General features: G+C 42.3%; 1 protein-coding gene across 1 annotated transcript; it reads right to left on the bottom strand.

The window, feature by feature from the left end:
- Nucleotides 1–13,851: 13,851 nt before the first annotated feature.
- Nucleotides 13,852–19,308, bottom strand: NKX6-1 (NK6 homeobox 1). Its single transcript, XM_077814364.1, has 3 exons — nt 18,741–19,308; nt 17,076–17,248; nt 13,852–14,103 (listed from the first exon to the last, which is right to left on the bottom strand). Exons 1-3 carry the CDS (start codon nt 19,306–19,308, stop codon nt 13,852–13,854), a joined length of 993 nt encoding a protein of 330 aa, XP_077670490.1.
- Between the last annotated feature and the right edge of the window lie 853 nt (nt 19,309–20,161).

Consider the following 20,161-nt stretch of genomic DNA (forward strand, 5'->3'; position numbering starts at 1 on the left):
TTCTGAGTGCATGTTGCCCATATGTCACTCTAATAGTTGCTATAATTCTTGAGCAATAGGGCTCCTATTTTACTGAGCTGAATTAAAAAGAATGCACTTTAATAAAAACCTGAGCAATACACTAATGGCTTGACATTGATGTATTTGCATAAAGATGAATTATATGGGCTTGCTTGACACGACTTTTAATAAATGATTGAGGAGGTTATTATAGGGATGCACTATGGTGTGTGTTAACAGGTTATTTTAGTACAGCCAGTGCAAAAACTGTGAGCAATATAGTGTGGTGATAGAGATCTTTTACAGGCTCTGGGGTCCTTTTTTCTTAAAAAAAAACAAAAACAAACTTATCTCTTATGACATTTATGGGGATGGCTTTGCCCCTATATCTCAGTCACAAACTGCATTTTATTAACCATTGAGAACATTAACTATGGGTAGAATAGAGAAAAAACAAATATAATTGTTTTATATGTGTGTGTATACGTGTATATGTGCACAGATACACACGTCTTATATGTGCACACACATCTTATACATGTATATGTATACCACATATATACAGAGGGAGATACTGTGTGCTACTAATGTATACAGAGCGACTTGTATAAACTCTAGATAACTAGAGAGAATTTTTCAGCTATGAATAAATAACCCAAGTAGTGCATATGTTCAGATCATAGCTACTTCAAGTGCCAGCCATTGGTTGAAAAACCCCTTTGTGCAGCTTTGTCTTCCCTGTAAATACTTTGCTCAGTATATGAGGCAAGTGAATACAAAATCTTTTTCTTTTACTGCAGAACATTCAAACTTAACCATAACATTGTTTTGTTTTAAATACACTATTAACAAACTTGTTCTAAATTGTTATTCAGCTCAGCACACCCGAGCTATTCTCCTTGGTTAGATAAACTCTCGAGAATAAAGATCAGCAAAGTAGTAATACAAGCCACGATTTCAAGGAACATTTTGCAGTGTATTTTCCTCTTCACTTGCACTACATAGCAATGCGCAAATGCTCTTTACTCAGGCGAATCTCACACTGAAGGCAGTGGGAATTTTGCCTAAGGACTGCAGGATCGGGCCCAGAAATTGTAACATGCCATGGCTGTTTTTTTTGTGTGTGTTGTTGTGATGGATGCAGAATTTTCTTTGCTGCTTTTTTTTTTATTTATTTTCAAAAGTGCTACACACCCAACTCACTATAAGTTAGCCTCTGTGTAATTTTGTTTCTTCCCATGGTTGGTGAGCAAGAGATAAAATAAAGAAGGGTGTGAATCAAAGTTTACATTTTCATGATGCCTCACTATATCGTTCTGATATAAATAAATATCGTTCTCATAAATAATATTTGATTGACTGAGGAACCTCTCCCTTGACGCTTCGGCTATGATTGTTCTGGCTCCCAGTAGCTCTGTACCAGCAGCACATCCACTCAGACTGCTACTGAACAGATGTTTGTATCCCTCGCAGAGATTTGTAACTGATGTTCAAGACAGCTGGTAAATGTTGCCAGAAACATGTATCTTAGAAAATACCTATCTGTGCAGAAGGTAGATGCTGAACTGAAATTAGAAAAGAACAGTTACTCTTACTTTTTAATTTGTTTTAAACAACCCTAGCTCTGAAACTGGAATATTCTGCATCTAGATTTCTTTTCTCCTTTGGCCTAAATATGGAAAATGGGAGGGGAGGGTGTATGACTAAAAGCTCTAAATGTGCATTTTAAACTCCGTTTTCTCTGGGGCACTGGGCAACTTTTGACACGATATGGTTATTAAAAATCAAGCAACCAGATGACTGTCAGGGGTATAACGAATGCCTTTAATGAAATGACATCACCCTCGCAAACATGGGAGCCCTGCCACGAATGTGGAGTGTGCTTAATATGTAAGAGTTACAAATTAATATCATAGAAAAGTGATAAATGATAATGGGATTTCAGTAGTTCATAAAAGGCAAACATGCATAAGGAAAGGGCGAATGAGGTCAGCACTCACTGAAATAGTCAGATCTGTCCTACCTTAGTTGTCAATCTAGTCATGTCTTAGAATATCAGCACTCTTTACATATGCATTAACTTTATATATTATATATGCTAAAGGTTATTTGTGAGAGTTGCAATTAGGATAAATGAATGTGAAGGCCTTGTCCTTGGGATTATGAATGCTCTGATTTAAGACTTTGAGATAATACCAAGACATGCGGTTTAAAAGAGATATATGGCTAATTCATTGTTGCAATATGTTTATTGGATCATTTTGATATTGTGCTGAGCTGCAGCTATAAATGTAACTCTGCCATCAATTTCATCTGAATGGAATATTTCACTGTTATGTTATTCTGACTGGTTCCATGACTGTCCAGCCTCTTTATTTCATGTTTCAGCAGGGGTATATTTAAAATTTCTTGTAATTTACAGTGGAGGAATTATAGAGTAGTTTTTTATATCGCTCTTGGGAGGTTACTTTGATATAGAAAGAAGAGGGGAAATTTTGGCCATCTAGATTCACCTTTAATTTTTACATATCAAATATATTAAGAAAATGTATTGAACAAAACATTGTAACTAAACTAAAAATTTCTATCAACCATATTGATGTTAAAAATTCTGTCGAGGGCCTGCGTGTTTTGTGTTCCATTTACTGTGGACGTGAAAGGGCTCCTACAATAGAGGAAAAACATACGTCGAATCCAGCACAAGCATACAAATTTCAAAGGCCTAATACTGAACTCAAAATGGTGTGTTGTATCTGAGACCAGGATTTGGCTTAATCTAGATTTCCTCGGTTTTAGGAAAGTAAGATTTAAAATTACTTCTCGGCTTGGACTAGCGCTGCTTGTGCTTTGAAACTTGCCCTGTGCCCTTTGCCTCAGGGCAAGCAGGTTTACCTTTTCATTATTCACTTAAAAAATGGCTTTCCAGGAAAAGAAAGAAAGAAAAGCCGATTGTGGGGGCTATTTCTAATTTCTTTTCTTAGATTCCCATTCCCTTGTTTCTCCAGCCTCCTAGATGTAAGAAACCAACCCTTGCCATCAGGGGGCTGGAACAATTTAATAGTGGGGGTGCTGAGAGTCTTTGAATAAAACTGTAATCTCTGGATATGGTGGAAACCATTTCAAGATAGGGGGTGCAGCAGCACCCCCCCTCACCCCTAGTTCCAGTACCTATGCTTGCCATGAGTGGTCTGCCCCTTCCGGTTGAAATCAACCACTCTAGACTTTACAGGTATGCGCTGGTGGGGGGGTGAGAGGTGGGGGAGGGGGCATCCCCACAATTTGTGTGTCAGAGAGATCGTGTCTAAAATCGTGGATTTTCTGTGAAAAAGGCTCCGCTCCTGTATTCCTTGAAATCATGGAGAACTTGGGGCTCGAAACGAATGCAGATTCGAGTCCCATATCGAGTCAGTTCTCTTTTGTGAATGCCTCTGCCCAGAGGGAATACTGTGTCCCATCCTCACTAATTGGAGTTATACCCTCCCTTGTAGTTCCTTCGGTGTCTGTATCATAACTATGTAAAAGGTCCGAGTAAGGCACTCAGTCAATAAAACGCCATCTGCGGAATAATATTTTGCTCATTTTTAAAACGTCTCTTTCTAGGATTTGCCCATAAAACTATTTATTCTGCAGCAGCCCCCCTTTCAAAGTGAACAGTCATCCTGGGGAGTGTACTCTTGCAACTGTGCGATTTGGAGGATAATAGAGAACAATACAGGCATGGTATAAAAACGTTATTCACAGTGGTGTCAACATTATTTACAGGGCTGGCTGCGTGCAGAGTACAGAGCTTGGATTTTATAGACAGCCTTCCAATGTGTGACAGCTTCACCTTATCTACCCAGAAAGGGACCGAATAAGGATTTAATTAAAGTGAGCGTTATTTATTATTTCCAGCAAAGCCACCCGCGATCCGATCTGAAAAGCGATCGCTTTATTTTTTGACAGCTGTTCACTTTCTCTCCTGGATTTCTAATGTAAACGTTCCCTATCCAGGGGCGAAGATTCCCAGAGAGCGTTTTCCCGATTGCCCACGGTGAGCAGACATGCTAGATAGTATTGCAGTGCTGCATGTCAGGATAGGCTGTCAGGTTACCAGGTTCAACATACCAGAGTTTGGGAATGAAAGTAAATTCTGTATGGGAGATGCTGGAGCCTGGTGCTGACTTACGGCAGTATTAGAGAGAGAGTATTAAAAATGAAATTGAAAGTTGAGGCTGTTAAAATCACAAGTGGCAGATCATATTGACCTCAGTGCAGGAGGTAGGAAAGTGTGGGGCGTGGGGGTCGCTTTTGTTAAGAGGGTAATATGACACCGTTACACATCACTCCAGCCTCCACTCCTTCCACCTAGAGTGGCTACAGCAGGACTCAATGTAATAATAATGGAGTGGCTGGTCATCTCTCCCATTTTTTGTCAGGGAGGAAATGCATTCGGTGTCAGGCAGCCTGTTGGAATTCCGCTAACGGGTCTTGGCAGCTGGCTAGTTGAGAGAGGAAATTGAGCCACTATTAATTGGCTCATATCTTTGATGAGGCACAATTATCTTCCCAGTTGGGGAGGGGTGAAAAAAGCGATCTTTGAATTGTTCTTGCAGATTGTTAAAAGAGGACGTTGGGTTGTAAAGTTAGGAGCAATATATATACAGCCAATATATATAATGGTAATCTTAAGGAAATGCCCTCCGCCCTTCAGAAATACATCCTTGGAATAGTCAAGCATATCTGAAGACCAAAAATTTAACATACCTCCCTTTTTTCTTTTTTGAATGGACTTGCTGGGTATTAGGAATGGAAATCCTGCATTGTTAAGTAGAGATATTCACGAGAGTGAATCCTTCATTTTTCTCCATTTTTTCCGAAAAGAGCCCCCCAAATGAAATTCGAGGGGGGGGTCAAGGAAATCCCTCTAAGTCTTTCCAATGCTCACTATGTATTGCATTATACTTATAATTAAAAGCTGGGCGCGTGCAGGAATGATGTGCATTACTTCGAATAGCAATTGAAGATTGTCTTTGAAATGGACTGTTTTATGGGCTGAAAAAATCTGTATACCTTGCCTTCCGTGTCACCCAGAGAAAACCGCGGCCATTAAGGTTTCGCAGGGAGCTATTTTTTAATTTTTCTCTTGCAAAACACGGAATTTTAAAGCTAAGGAAAGAGAACTTCGTTTATATCTTTTTTTGTTTGCTTGCTTCTTCTCACTTATTTTCCATGTGTCTGCTCCTGCTAACTCAACTGCAAAAAGCAAAACAAAACAAAAACCTGGCTTCAAAGGAAGCAGGATCGAACATTATGGGGATGCATTGTATACATCTACTATTTAGCTCAGTGGTTTGAGCATTATTGGCCTGATAAACCCAGGGTTGTGAGTTCAATCCTTGAGGGGGCCATTTAGGGATCGGGTCAAACATTGGGGATTGGTCCTGCTTTGAGCAGGGGTTGGACTAGATGACCTTCTGAGGTCCTTTCCAACCCTGATATTCTATGATTCTATGAATTCTCTTCCGCATACAGAGGGGGCCCATCTACTAGACTAGCGGGCAAAAGTGAGACGCAAATCAAGTAATGGGGCTTTTTATCCCACCATTAACAGGAGGTTGTACATCCAGAATTACTTTGGAATTGTAATATGCCCACTCCCAGTGAAGTCAGTGGGATCAGCAACTGGCCTGTAATTGCTGTTCACACCCTTTGATTCATTTCCAAAAATTGCACGAACAATAGTTTCGTCCCAGGGAATGTTATTTGGCAGCTCCTGGTTTCTCCTCTTCCTGTAGTACCGTCTTTTGGTGCATCTATTCTCCACTACTCCCAGGAATCGATTAGGGCTGGGAGGTTTAGGTGCTGCCGCCATATTTCCCTACGGAAAACCCATCCTCGGGAAGCTGTCCCAGAGCAGAGACGCACCCCGATCCTTATAGCTTTGTAACTGTATGTTTATTTCTCGTCCTCGGCTCTGTCAGGACACGGAAGGAGTTTGCTGATCATAGCAGCAACAGCGAAACATGAGGACCCTTGTGCCCACTGACCTCAATTAGCATATAATGAACATGCTCCTGAAGGCGCTAAGCAACCCGGGCCTTCGTTCCAAATCGATACCCAGCTGTCTTGACTTCTGGGCCGCTGTTCTTCCTAGAGGCGCTCTCACGTCAATGACAAACAGCGTCCTCTGCTGGTAGCCCCATCCCCTGGAGAGGAAAACAAGCTTAAGCACATTTCCCCGCTACTCAGAGGAAGCGAGGGGAAGTTGAAGTTGTTGCTCTTTGAATAGCCACACATTGCAGCAGAGCCTAGCGTTTCTGGTTAAACAATCTGCTTGGACACAGTTGATACCTTTTGGGATAGCCATTCCTTGTTTCCTAGAAACTCTCTCTGTTCCACTGAGAATCTATCCAAAGAGCAACAACTCCTGTGACCGAGCAGGGTATTCCAGTGACCCTTGCATTTCCCAAAGAGTAACTTTTCTTTCACTGCGCACCACACAAGGGCTCGTTTGCATTGCGCCACTATTTTTACTATGAAAAGACAACCCACCTTTCCAGGCTCTCAGCAGGCTGTGCATCCCCATTGGCAATAATGTGAACTTGGCACCGTGCAGGTCAGGAGTAGAGTGTCTTTGGATGACAGGATGAACTGTCCAGAACAAAACATTCGTATAGCGCTTACTCCAGTAATCAATACATATTCTCATGGCTGCTCAATTCAAAATGACCTGTTGGCCAGTACAACATAGAATCTAGCACAGGAGATATAATATGAAGGACGTAAAATATAACTATAAAGTGCTATTTGGGTCTTACTCCACCAAGCTTTCGCCATTATTTTGCAAATCCGGGAGGCACTGACAGATTTTTCTCTTTGTTTGAGCGGTTTAAGTATAAGAAAATGAGCCACCTCGTTTTCCCTTTAGCCATAGTCTCATCCTCCAAAACATAAGAACGGCCATACTGGGTCAGACCAATGGTCCTTCTTGCCCATCATCCTGTCTTCCGATAGTGGCCAATGGCAGGTGCCCCAAGAGGGAATGAACAGAACAGGTAATCATCAAGTGATGGTAAACAGAGGTTAGGGACACTTCAGAGCATGGTTTTTACCCCATCCCACAATGCCACCCGGAACTTATTAGATAAAGATTGTGATTCGTGTCACCTTCACTTTAATCAAGTAGCTTGTTATTTTATTAACTCCAACAGAGAATGACCTGATCAGTTACGTTGCCTAACTTTAGGGCCAGATTCTGATAACCCATTACTCAGGATGAGTAACACTACTCCAGGTGTAAGCCCATAGAAATCAATGAGACTACTCCTGGAGTAAAGTGCTATTCAAGTTGAGTAAGAGTATCAGATTCTGCCCCTTGGTCTCCAGTGATCCCAAAGCTCCTTTGAGATTTCTATATCTCTTTATGCCATGAAAAACCATGAGCTAAGATTCCTTAGGCTTTATTTACCCAACCAAGGCCCTGCCCATGGGCCTACCAGGAGGGAACCCCTGGTCTGTAGTTGACTGTAAAGTTTTACTTCACCCCAAATGTAAACGTTAGGTCCTTCAACCCTGCTCTGTGCCTATGTTTTTAGGGAACCAAGGGCTACATTTTCCCCATCCTGTGCTGTTAAGGACTCCTACCATATGAACTGTGGCAATCAAATTCCTAATCTAAACCATTGTTGTATGTGCACCAGGTCCTGAAATGTCAGGTCCATATAACTATCCCATACCAACCATCTTACAGAAGGTGACCCTGGCAGGGAAGGCATCCATCCCATCCCACAATTTAGGATGGGGGGACAACGTCTTTCCCACACTAACTCTGCTCATGGGGCAAAGACTAGGACACAAGTCCCTTTCTACGTACAGTAATCTTGCCTAGCCAAACACCAATCAACCACCGAGCTAGCCAGACTTGATCTGGACAGCAATGCAGAAGGAATGGGGAAAAGTGACGTGGTAGAACAGAGCTTGGAGGACCAGATACAGCGCAGTCCCGATCCATTGCCCTTCTCACTCTGGCCAGCTAATGTCCAGAGATCTGCCAGTCCCGGGGCAAATTCTGGTGCCTCTTGACTGGCTGGTCTGAAGATGGGAATTCTCATGTATTGAATGGGACCAGGCCACTCCCCGTGGAGTGCGAATCAGTCTAGTAGCTGTGATGGATCCTGAACATTGAGAGCCACCTTCCATAGATGCCATTGACTCGAGTTGGACTAGAATTTGTCCTCATTATTACGGGGGTGCTATGATGAAGTCAATACCAAATAACTCCTGAGCGCGGAATGTGTCTCAGCCTCTGATTTTCCGTTTTCATTTCTTTCCCCTAGCCTCCCCCTTGGCACGTTAGCTCCATATAAATATGTGTGTTGTCTCCACGGGTGGCAACTACCTCGCACTAGGCTGAGTCCCAAGGCTGAGTCCCGGTCACGAAAACGGGGAGCATCTGTCCAGCCTGGCACAGCTTACAGAGTAGTTTAGACGGAGAGAGATCAAAGCAAAGAGGCCGCTCAGGGGCAAACCTTTTCACCGTGCAGTGTCTTTGCGTGTATGAGATGGGTCAGCTACGTCCGAACCCCTACAAGAACGGAGCGCTAGATGCCCAGAGCGAGGAAAGCACGGTTTTCTCTTTTTGAATTCGCCAGATCACTGGGACGTTTGCTCTTAGCTGTCAGTTCCCATCATAACACGTTTGGGGTTGACAAACAACGTGCCAAGAAGGGGATGCTTGTATTTGCCACTGAAAACTTGCCCAGGTCAGAGGCAGCTGGTTTCACGCCTAACGCAAAATGGAACAGACAAGGCCAAAACCTGATCCGTTGTCTGTTCACTCCAGCAGCCCCGTGAAATCGGGGAAACCCAGTCAAGCGAGCGGAGTTTGGCCCACAATTTGAATTATGAGCCCTGATTTGCATGTACTCAGGCAGACGTTCCATTGAGTTCAGTGTGAGCTTTGCCTGAAACAAGAATGCAGGATTGGGCCCCCTCACATGGGAATATTTATTTAACATCTATATGTTATTCTAATTTATAACTTTAACTTTTACAGCTATAGGAACAGAGACATACTTATATAAGTTATACAGACGCATGCTATAGATTTGTTCTATTTTGACAAATATTTTATGACCAAAGAGTAAAATAATGACTTTACGAAACTACCTTTTCTAATAGACTCTCCAATATATTTCTGAAATAATCTCCATTGTTGCAGATAGCCCTGTATGTTGAATAATAATATTTGCGTTTGTCAGTTCTTAGATCCCGGGGTATATTTCATATTGCTGAGAAAGGCAGCCAGATTACAAACCCATTTTAGGATTTTAACACTAATGATCAGTTTTTCCTGCAGTTTTCCTTATTATCAGTGAGGGGCCTGAGAGCAGACAGATACCCAGGATATACTATGCAACACCTGTGTCTTCTGCGTAAGATTGAGTATTATATGTAAAAGAAAGGGATTTTTTTGTTCGGCTCAGAATATTATCGGTGGGTTATGGTTGTTTGATCAAAATAATACTAATTTCTTCTAGTTCAAAGATTAATTGGAAATTAAGGCATGAGGTTTCCGTTGCGACTTCTCTGGCTGATTGTAAAATGGTCGTGTTAAAAAGCATGATGGATCCCATCAAATCCTCATGTTAAATAGTGAGAAGTTTATCTCGCAGTATCTTACTCGTCTGCTCTCAGGAGGATACAAATGTCAAAGAATAAGGCAGGGTAAATACTGAAATAACAGACTTTATTTCCCTCCCTCAGAAAAACACACAAGATAGAGAAGCTGGGTTTACATCAAAGGTCGCATTAAAAAAAAAAGTTGTCTGTAGACAAAGCTGTTGAGATTAGCCTGAAATAGGGAGTATAGATGAAATCTGCTATTTATCACGGTTATTATTATACCGCGCTATTGTCAATGATTAACAAAAGAGTTACTGTCTCTTTAAACTGCCGAGTGTGAGAGTTCCCAAGTGGAATTTCACTCCTTTAGTGTTTGCGATGATGACAAACTCAATGGACAGGGAGATGTTGATCTCCCTTAAATTGACACTGTTTTAATGTACTCATCTACATAGGCTACTTGTCAGGAGCACTGTGCGAGAGGGCCATATTAACACCCGTTATTTCATTATTTATTTAAGTGTTACTTGGGCTGATTGTAATACAATAAATAGATATCCATATAACGCCCAGGTAAAATGTCAAGGAAAGTGAGAAGAGTGGGAAAACAAATGGCAACCGACATATTCATCTGCTCTCAATGGTTGGTGCCTCAATATACCATGAGAGGGGGAGGGAAATATATCTAAACAGGCACATCGTGACCTCTGTCAATCTCTAAAGGAGCTTTCCTCAAACCTCAAATTTTACTGGCTTTAAATTAGCTTAAATTAAACTCTACTTGAATTGAGACTATTCACGTGAGTTGAACCAGCAGGATCTTTCCCCACTGGTGGACAGCGCAAAGACACACTGGCACGTCGTGGAGGTGTTTGGTTTAAGCACGATTCTAGCTTATTTAATTAAGCAATATTCTAACTTGGTGATTCGATTGCTCTCTTCTGTATGGCAAAGGGGGCGTCTATGCTCTGTTTTCCTGAGATCTATTCAGTGCCGATCACAGATTTTAAAATTTCAGCAGGTGAACTTTAAACCTTATAAAAACCAGTGACATTTATCCCTAGTTGTTAGCTAGGATATTTGTAACAATGATCGTGACATTATTTATTAGCTTTCTTCATAAAAGTCCTCTACTCGATGTGAAGGATGTTTTGCATCCCGCTCTAATCTCCATTTTGTTTTCAAAGCCTTAACCACAAAGAAAAAAGTGAGATCATATGAATAAACTGTTCTTTTCACAAATACCCTAGACAAAACCAAACTAACCAAGCGATCAGAGTTGGGCTTTTTTCCCTATAATTCTAGTTTTATAGTGCCAACTGCAACTGATGGCCAGCTGGGTCTCTGTGTAGAAGTAAATTAACTGGAAAGCCAAAGTCAGTGCTGCAGTCAACTGGAAAAAAAAAAAAAAAAAAAAAAAGAAAGAAAGAAAGAAACCAGTACAACATGGCCCGCTGTATACAAACCATTGCTCAGTGACACACAAAGTGCGGTATCAAGAGATGTACAAAAGGCGTGTTTTTGTGTGATACAGAATTTTTGCTCTAGGCATATAGAATTAAAACTGCTCTAGCTTTTGAGGGAAAATAGAATCGCCTTGGAAAATAGAATCGCATATTTACAAAATAAAATAAAATGAATCCTGGTCTGGGATTGAATAAACACTTTAAAGCAGAAGCAGTTATCTGAGAAAGAAGTTGATTTATTGAAGCTACTCAAGACTGAGTAAAATGAACAGAATTTAAGACATTTGTGTGGGCATGTAAAAAAGGCAGCGCGAGTTTTGAAATGTTCACACGTTTTTTCTCTTCCAGATCTGTTGGCTCGGTGTTGTGATATCACTGAACAAGGGGCTTGCATCCAGTCCTAAGAGAGAGTCATATCTGCAACTGTAAAAAATGATCGATACGTTGACAACGGTGAATGGGTGGGTTGTTTGTTTTTTAAATCACCTTGTTTTAAGAATAACTGCAAAACTGGAAGTATTTTGACTTGATGCCCTGTAAACAGCTTAGCGTCTCAGAGTCAGGTTTTGTATACGTTATAAAGGTTTTAGGAAGAAGTGAAAATCTGAAGAGAATGGCAAGTTTATGCTGCAGATCGTGAACCTGCAAGTTTGAAATATTCTGCTTTATCAAAAGAAATATAGGCTCCAAAGTCACCTTTTGGAAGAGCAGAGTGGAATTTAGATGCTATACCTTGGAACCTTATACGCTGGTAAAAGCTGTGGTGGGGAAACATTGAGAGAAATAAATGCACCTTATCGTTTATATTTGTAAAAACGTACCGGTACATAAATTCCTCTGGACCCGATCCTAAACGCCTTACTCAGACAAAACATCTACTCAATATACAGAGTCAGGCCCTCTAGAGTTTAAGTGAAGATGTTGCTTCAGGAAAGTGTTGTTTCCCTGCTTTTGTTTAAAAATCAAATACCTCGTATAACCGGACACAATAGTAATATTTTTCTAAACTGCAGAATAACTGATTATTTTGCTCAACTCTCAGCGTTTATGTTTGCTTAAGTTCAGCCATAAAAGAAATAGCAATAGTTATCCACTGTTTAGATATGGAAATGATCATAGCTAAACAACGCCTTTCGATTTAAAACAGTTGTTTCTATATTGGGTCTAATCATTTACTTTAGACCCCTAGCTAGACTCATATTAATCGCTTTCTTCCTGGAAAATAGTGTCTTTCCCATAATAATGTTAACATGTCATCCCTGATAATGGCTTGTGTTGCTTGCTGCTTAAAAAGTTAATACACCCTATATTGGCCTGAGATTAACCTATCTCGGATATATATGGAAATTACGACTTCCTGAATTCTCCAGAGAGGTTCTACAAAAGGAAAAGAGCTCTCGTGAAAAAAATACACACCAGGAATAGCAAGTTTATATTTTCCAAATAAACGATCGCTTATTTTATTTGTATTACTCTTGAACCTTCTGGAGGAAGTGATATTTTACATAGTTTTTTTTTTTTAAATGTTCCTGGAAATGAACAAAAGAACCCAAGTTATCTTTTTTCGTACCGTCAGTTTTATTATTTAATCTCTGATGAGATCAGATGATCTGTACCCTTTAGTCGAGGCAACAAACGTCTTTAAATTGGTTTTAATTGATTTATCTTTTTTTTTTTTTAACAGAAAGTGCATTACATTTAACTGGTCTTGCAAAGGGCTCTTCTCTTTACAAACCGAATTATTTTAATATAAATTAATTAATAAATGTTAAGATGCTAATATATCATCATTATTAGCTTTAAAAAGAAAACAATTTACATTCTATAGTATTCTTTATAATACAAAAGAAAACACACTTTAAATTCAATTACAGCATCTAAATGATTTTTTATATTTTCGACTGAAAGTGGTTGTAACAATTCCCACCAGCTACTTTTAACACGCATTTTATTGGAAATGGGTTAAATTAAAGGAAACTATTTAAATTTGCCCCACCCCCACCGTCCAAAAATAGTATTTAAAAAAATACTAATAAATAGCATTCGGGGGGGTGCAATTTCAGAATGGGAGGGGCTGTTCCAGCAAAGACTTCGTCATACTTGGCAAAACATCAGTAGACTGTTTGTTTCAAATCTCTTAATAGATGCCCTTAATGGAGGGCCTCAGTTCAAATTAGAAGGGAATCAAGATCTGCAGGAGAAAGTTCAGAATAAGCAGCGAAGGTGGGGGAAGAGACCACAAACTAATCCCAGCATTTATATTCCACAATTCACTATTCAAAAGAACAGATCTTTTTAAAAAGCCAGACAAGGGGGTGGAGGTGGTGGTGGGTAGGACCCAACCCAACCCTTTCTATTAAAAAAAAAAGAAGTATTTTACATTTTAAATATTCACAGTAAAGTAACTTCTATAGTCAGTGTGACTCACGATTTATTTACAAAGAGCCTTCAACAGGTTGCTTTAGTCCGCCCAGCAGGAGCTGTGTGGGTGGAAGTAGGTCCCTCCTTTCCCCCTCAGCTGCCCTGGAGTCTGCAAAAGAAGAGGGAGCACTCAGACAGCCCCCCTGCGACCCTACAACAACAGCACCAGCGGCCAAGGGCCAGGCCAGAGGAGCAGGGGGGCGTTGGGTTTGGATGTTTGTTTACTCGCCGTCTTTTTCTGCCTCTTTCCTCTCCGACAGCTGATAAAGTCTAGAAAAATAGATATGTACAACATCTCAGAAAATAGCAAGTGTCCTCCGAGTCCGCCTGGGCCCCGGCCCCCTCCTCTGAAACCCCTTTAAGAGGAACTCTCGTTCTCAGATGTGTGCAGGAGCAAGCTGCTGCTGCTCGACTTGTGTTTCTTCAGCAGCTGGGTGATTTTCTCGTCGTCCGAGTTAGGGTCCAGAGGCTTGTTGTAGTCATCGTCCTCCTCCTCGTTCTCCGAGGCCCCCTTCAGCCTCTCGGTCTCCGAGTCCTGCTTCTTCTTAGCCGTGGCCATCTCGGCCGCGTGCTTCTTCCGCCACTTGGTGCGCCGGTTCTGGAACCAAACCTGCAGGGGCCCAGCCGCAGCGAACAGAGAGAGAGAGAGAGAAGGGGGGAATTACTGACCCGGGGCAGGTCAAAGTCAGCAACCACATCTGTACTCTGCTTGTGACCCTCAGCGTCACCGGGAGCCTTAGCACCACCCAGGAGCTGCTGGTAGCACCAGACAGCCGGCAGGATTCCTACCAGAGCTCTTGTTATTTCTGCCACCACAAAATTTTTAGCCTCCGTAGCACAGCTGTTACGCCCATGGAGGTACCAGTCTCCCCATCACAGAGTTGTGGTGACTAGTCCTACCATCCACTTATTCGTATTCATACCATGCTGATCACCACTAGCGAACAGTGATTAATATTTGTACCATCGTCAACGTTATTACTACTATCGTGTTATTACCACTGCAGAGGTATTACTAGTCAGTACATAGTATTGTTTTCTTATTTCCATACACCTACTAGTGTTCATCCCATGTGTATTATTACTAACATAGTTATTTATATTCATTCCATAATTATCGTAATAGAATTATCATCAAACATACTATGTGAGTACTACTGTTGTCGCCTTAGTGTTGGTATCTTAGTTATTAATACTATGAAGTTATTGCTACTCTAGAGGGATTAATATCCACACCATAGTTATTACTATTAATCTTACCACAGTGTTATTAGTATCCCTGATATAATAGTTATTACTATGCTATATAATTATTATTGTTATTATACCATAAGGTATTCATAAATAATTATTTTATTACCACAGACACTTAAGTATTCATATAATAGTTATTAATCTAAAATTATAATTATCACCATACAGCTATTACTACTGTTACCATATAATGATTGGTATTTGTGCTATACTTTTATTATTATTACTACAGATTAATATTCATACCATATCTGTAATTATTAATATTAAGTTACCAGTATGCATATCATACTATTATTGGCTACCATGGTATGCTTAGTATTTATATTGTGGTTATTATAATTATTATTATCATTCTAAGTTATTATAATTATTACTGTAGTGTTGTTATCACCACAGAATTCTTGCTTTTGCTGCTGCAGAGTTATTATTGGTAGTTAAAGAATTTTTCAGGGTCCAGGCATATTTCAGTTGCTTTTTGTTCTGATGAAGGAGCATTTTGTGCGGTTTTGGTTCACTTGCTTTTTATTTATTTTATTTTATTTTTATTTTATTTTATGGAGTTTCAAAACGAGCCTTGGAGACTTTTAAACCAACCTTTTCATACTAATGGAGGGCAGGAATAATTTTACTCCTCTTAATTTTCTGTTAAGATCTACATTTCTTCTTTTCCTCCTCTCTTTCCCCTACTATGTTTTTGCCTGTTCAGTTTGTTTAATCAAAACTCAACTAACATGGATCAAACTTGATGGGACACCATCTCCCATGAAAACATATGCGTCTTTATTTAGATATTGTCTGTAGTCCTAAATGTAATTCAAGTGAAAAGCATGTGTTTCTAATGTTCTAAATTCAAATAGTCAAATAGTAAGAGGTAAGGCTAACTGGTCTCAGAAACTTGCTCTGTGCTGCGTCATCAGGTTAAAAATGCAATTTTTTTATTGCTATGGCTTTTAAAGATGAAATCACATTTATACAATACATTAAAAATAGATTAAAAATTTGTTGTAAAAGAAAGGAACAATTTACAGGTTGTTTGGGTTTTTTCCTCTCTAAAATCCAAGTCACGAATCCTATTATGCAAAACATAATTTCAGTGTCGCAGAACGATTCCTATGCATGCAATGAAAGTGTTCATTTGAAAGGAAACAAATCTAACTACACTTCCAGTACACTCAGTGACTACACAGTACTTTAATCCTGCTCATATGTGACAATAAACATTTTACATTGAATAGTTCTCTAATGTCCCCTCTTCTGTTACATATTTTATCTTAGAAAGGGCAGAGTAAGAGGAGGGGGTTGTTATTTTCATTGTACGGGCTGTAACAATTTATTCACAGCCATTTAGACATATTTACAGTGACAAATGAGGGGCTCCAGATAACTCTGGGAGAATGAGAATCCATAAAGAGGCCCCTTAACACAAAAACTGTTACATTTGTTAAAAAGCAGCATAGAGAATTTATCTTTAAATACAATTCCCTGAACAAGAAACACGCAGTAGCCTGCATTAGCATTTTAACTTATCAAAACCGTATCTCTGTGAAATATTTCAGTGTTTAGCTAAAATAAACAGATTCGGGGAGGGAATGTGTAAACCATCCGATCCACTTTATGCTTGCTAGCTCAATTCCTTTCCCATTCAAGGCAAGATCTCTAAAGTTTGAACCATTGTAAGCACACTGGATCCCAAACATGCACAAATTTGTGTTTTTGCCCTTAGCCAGGAGAACGATATCTCATTTTAACTATTTGTCGTAATCATTTCAACATCTAATGACCAAACATTGCATGGCTACAGGGTCAGAAAATGTATTTTCCAAGTATTAGCCTTCTAACACAGACTACACTTGTTTGTATTTAAGTATTCAACAATATTACTCCTTACCTCTCCCAATTTTATGGCACAGTAAACATAATATTTTGGGGTAATTTTATAAGCATTCCTAATTTTAAATTATTTTAAAATAAATTACGGTTTTAAAAATTATGCCATATTCTCATAAATAACACTATTAATTATAAACTGCAAATAATTGCCAACCTAAGTGCCTTTTTTAATATACTAAAAGGAGCCATCTATGCAACGGATTCAGTTAGCAATAATATTTTGCAATGGCTTTGTTCTGGCAGTAATGGTGTATGTGCAGAGAGCATACGTATCCATTTAAGATTAACCTGATTTCAAAGGCATGCGCCTGATTCCTTTTGTTCATCAATATCTTATATCAGGGCTCCTTTGTATATGTATTTTTCACACTCCGCCCAGTCTCAGCAATGTGTGGGCTTGAGTCTCTTATCTAATGTTTGACATGATCATCTCACCTTGACTTGACTCTCTGTCATCCCCAGTGAATAGGCTAGCCTGGCTCTCTCTGGTCCTGCTAAATATTTGGTCTGCTCAAAAGTCTTTTCCAGGGCGAAAATCTGCTGGCCAGAAAAAGTGGGTCTTGTATGTTTTCTCTTTCCGTCTTTATCCAGCAAAATTGAACCTTGATCTGGAAAAGAATGAATGCATAGACAGATATGTTAATCTGTTCATTTGGAAAAATGCTTAGCTATGAAATTTGCTGTCAAGGGAAAGGTTTTTTTTTTTCTATACATGGAGGAACGAATTCCCTATTAGAATGTCGCCAGTTTCAAAGCGATGCATATCTTTTCCTGACGCCCCTTTCTTTAGAGGGTCTAAATTCTGAGCAGGCAAAAATTACTCTCCCACAAAAACGGTAGTCGATAAAAGTAGGTTACTATAAAGGGTTCTTCTTGGGGAAAGTTTGTGTATGACCCAAACTCAAAAAAGGGGAAGGGGGAGGAGGAGTTGAATCAGAGATATTTCAACTTAAAAGTCCTTTTAGGAAAAATAAAATGAGAAAACTGTTTTTGTAAAAACTTCCCATTATTCGTAAGCAATAACCGGACATTTTCAATGCTTTCATAGACACATACACACACCCCCGCTGTGAGTGTCTAAATTGCCAACAAGCCAAATAATGCATGTCATATATTTTCATCATTTAACGTGCTTTCAGGTGTTCAGACAGTAACTGTTTGTTATTGTAAGGATTCTAGTATGCACAATGATCAAAACGGTTTTAGTAAAGCCAACCCTTTCAAATGTAAGCTTGGAACATCACTGTGCTCAGTGTTACAAAAGTCATCAGTAATAAGAAAACCGTTACAGGAACTTGGAAGTGTCGCAGCATCAAAATAAAGAGAGAAAAGATGAGGCATAAACGTCCCGAGTTTATAAAAGCCTCTCTCTGAAAGGGCAGGGGAAGAAGGGTTTGGCCTTTAAAACTTTTATCCCCGAGAAATCTGGGACACTACAGCTTTTCTTTGCCCTATTAGACACATCTCCTAACTAACCCTTCTAAATTTTTACAGAAGGTGCCTGCAATTAAAGCTGGGAGCAAAAGCTAACTGGTATACGCCAGAGGGCATTCAGGCAGCATGAAGTAGAAGTAAATAGAAAGTCAGAGATGAAGCAGGAGCAGGAGAAAAAGTAAAGGCAGCAAAAGCAGCACCATGCTAACTGTACCAAGCACTGAACCAAAATGCAGCTAAGAGGATGGTGTGGTGAGTAAAACAAAAACACTTTGAATCGATTCACCACTGATCATACTACTTCCTACACAAAATCACGGGGGGCAGCATTTCCCCTTCTCACTCCCCCAAATAACAGTGCGATAGGGGGTCGGGGGGGGGGGGAAGGATGCACTGAAGTACAGCAAGCCCTAAATAAGTTCGTTGCCTCTCCCGCTAACCAGCGCCCTGCAGCCCTGTGGCGTGCATTGCAAGCAACCAAAGTCTGAGCAACAGGACTGAGCGGGAGGCAAGGAATAGGGGGGGAGGGTGACCCAGGCCGCGCTGGAGCTGCCCCCAGGGCAGGATTCCGGGGGCTGGGATGTCACCCGAACAAGTGGGGGCAATTGCCTATGCTAGGAAAGCAGCCCACCCCCCTCCAGCCACAGCCGGGGCGGCGGTACTCACGGGGGGTGCAGGCGAGCCGCGCGTCTCTCCAGGGCGGACTCTGCATCACCCCGGGCCAGAAGATCGGGGTCCTGCCGGGCAGCTCGGCCAGGGGCTTGGGGTAGCGGCCCACGGCCACGGCGGCGGCGCTGGGGCTGAAGTAGAGCCCGGGGGGCGGCGGCGGGGGGCTGAGGCTGCTGAAGCGGGGCAGGCCGGCCAGGAGGCCGGCGGGGGACGAGGAGGAGCCGGAGGGCGACGCGGAGGCCAGGGCGGCCCCGGCCAGGGGCACGGAGGGCCGGCTCAGGATGTCGTTGATGCCGTGCGGGGTGGCGGCCGAGAGCTGCTGCGGGGGGCTGGCCAGGGCCGGCGGCTTGAGGCCGGCCGGGTTGGGGGAGCCCAGCGGCGGGGACGGGGAGGCCGAGGCGGAGGAGGAGGAGGAGGAGGAGGAGGCCGGCCCGGCGGGCAGCGGGTACGCCGGGTACAGCGGGGTCTTCATCTCGGCCATGCTGTGCAGGGCGGCCAGGGGCGGGCTGCCGAGCAGGAAGGCGCTCTGCCGGGGGCTGCCGTCCATCTGCCCCACCGCCAGCATCGCCGCGCCGCCGGCCGCCGGGGGAGGGCAGCGGGGCGCCCGCGGGGGGAGTCCGGGAAGGGGCCGCGGGGGGGTGCGAGGGGAGAAGGGGGCCGGGCTGCTCAGCGGGGGGCTTGTCCCGCTGGGAGGGTGCCGGGGGACAGGGGCGATGTCCCGGCAGAGGGTGCGGGGGCTCCGAAGGCGAGGGCAGGTGCCCTGCGCGGGGGGAAGGACCCAGTGGAGGAAGGACCCGGTGGCGGTACAGAGGGAAGGGGGAGCCGCAGAAGGCGGGGGGGGGGGGGCAGTAGGATCTCGAGTGCGGGCGGGGGGGTCTGTAAATGCGAAGGCGAGGACCGCAAAGAAGCAGCAGCAGCAACTCTTCCAAGTTGCTGTGTGTGTGTGTGTGTCTCTCTCTCTCTCCAAAGAAATGTTCTCCCGTGGTGCAGGGGGGTTTCACAGTCTCTGTCAGCCCCAAAGTCCTGTCTCAGCCTCCCACACACACACACACACACGGGAGGGAGGGGGAAACAGAGTCCTCCTAGTCCCACAAAATACTTAAAAAATAATAATAATAAAAAAAAAAACCACCAAGCGCCAGCTGGTAGAGAATGAAACCAAGCCACAGATCCCCACTCGGTGCCTGTTTGGTTACGGGAGAGCGGTCAGTTCTCTGGAGCCGCCCCAGCAGCTCCCTGTCCCTTCCTCTCACGCTGGTGTCCGGAGGATTGTGCCTTCCTCAGCATAAAACATCAAGTCCGAAGGGGTCTTCTGCTCCTCCACTCCGATCCCTGATCTGAATGCTGCATGCAGGAGAGATCCCCTCCTTTCTCCCGAGACATCAATGCCTTCCCATTGCTTCTCTCCCCCTCCCTCC

Source organism: Eretmochelys imbricata, chromosome 4 (genome assembly GCF_965152235.1).
Source record: "Eretmochelys imbricata isolate rEreImb1 chromosome 4, rEreImb1.hap1, whole genome shotgun sequence".
Classification (NCBI taxonomy): domain Eukaryota; kingdom Metazoa; phylum Chordata; order Testudines; family Cheloniidae; genus Eretmochelys; species Eretmochelys imbricata.

What these genes read in the sequence shown, in the direction of transcription:
- NKX6-1 (XM_077814364.1), bottom strand. Translation starts at nt 19,308, where the DNA reads ATGCTGGCGGTGGGGCAGATGGACGGCAGCCCCCGGCAGAGCGCCTTC. An exon ending in GCGGCTCGCCTGCACCCCCC is followed by an intron (nt 17,249 to 18,740) that starts GTGAGTACCGCC and finishes ATTCTTTTCCAG; the next exon opens with ATCAAGGTTCAATTTTGCTG. An exon ending in TGACAGAGAGTCAAGTCAAG is followed by an intron (nt 14,104 to 17,075) that starts GTGAGATGATCA and finishes GGGCCCCTGCAG; the next exon opens with GTTTGGTTCCAGAACCGGCG.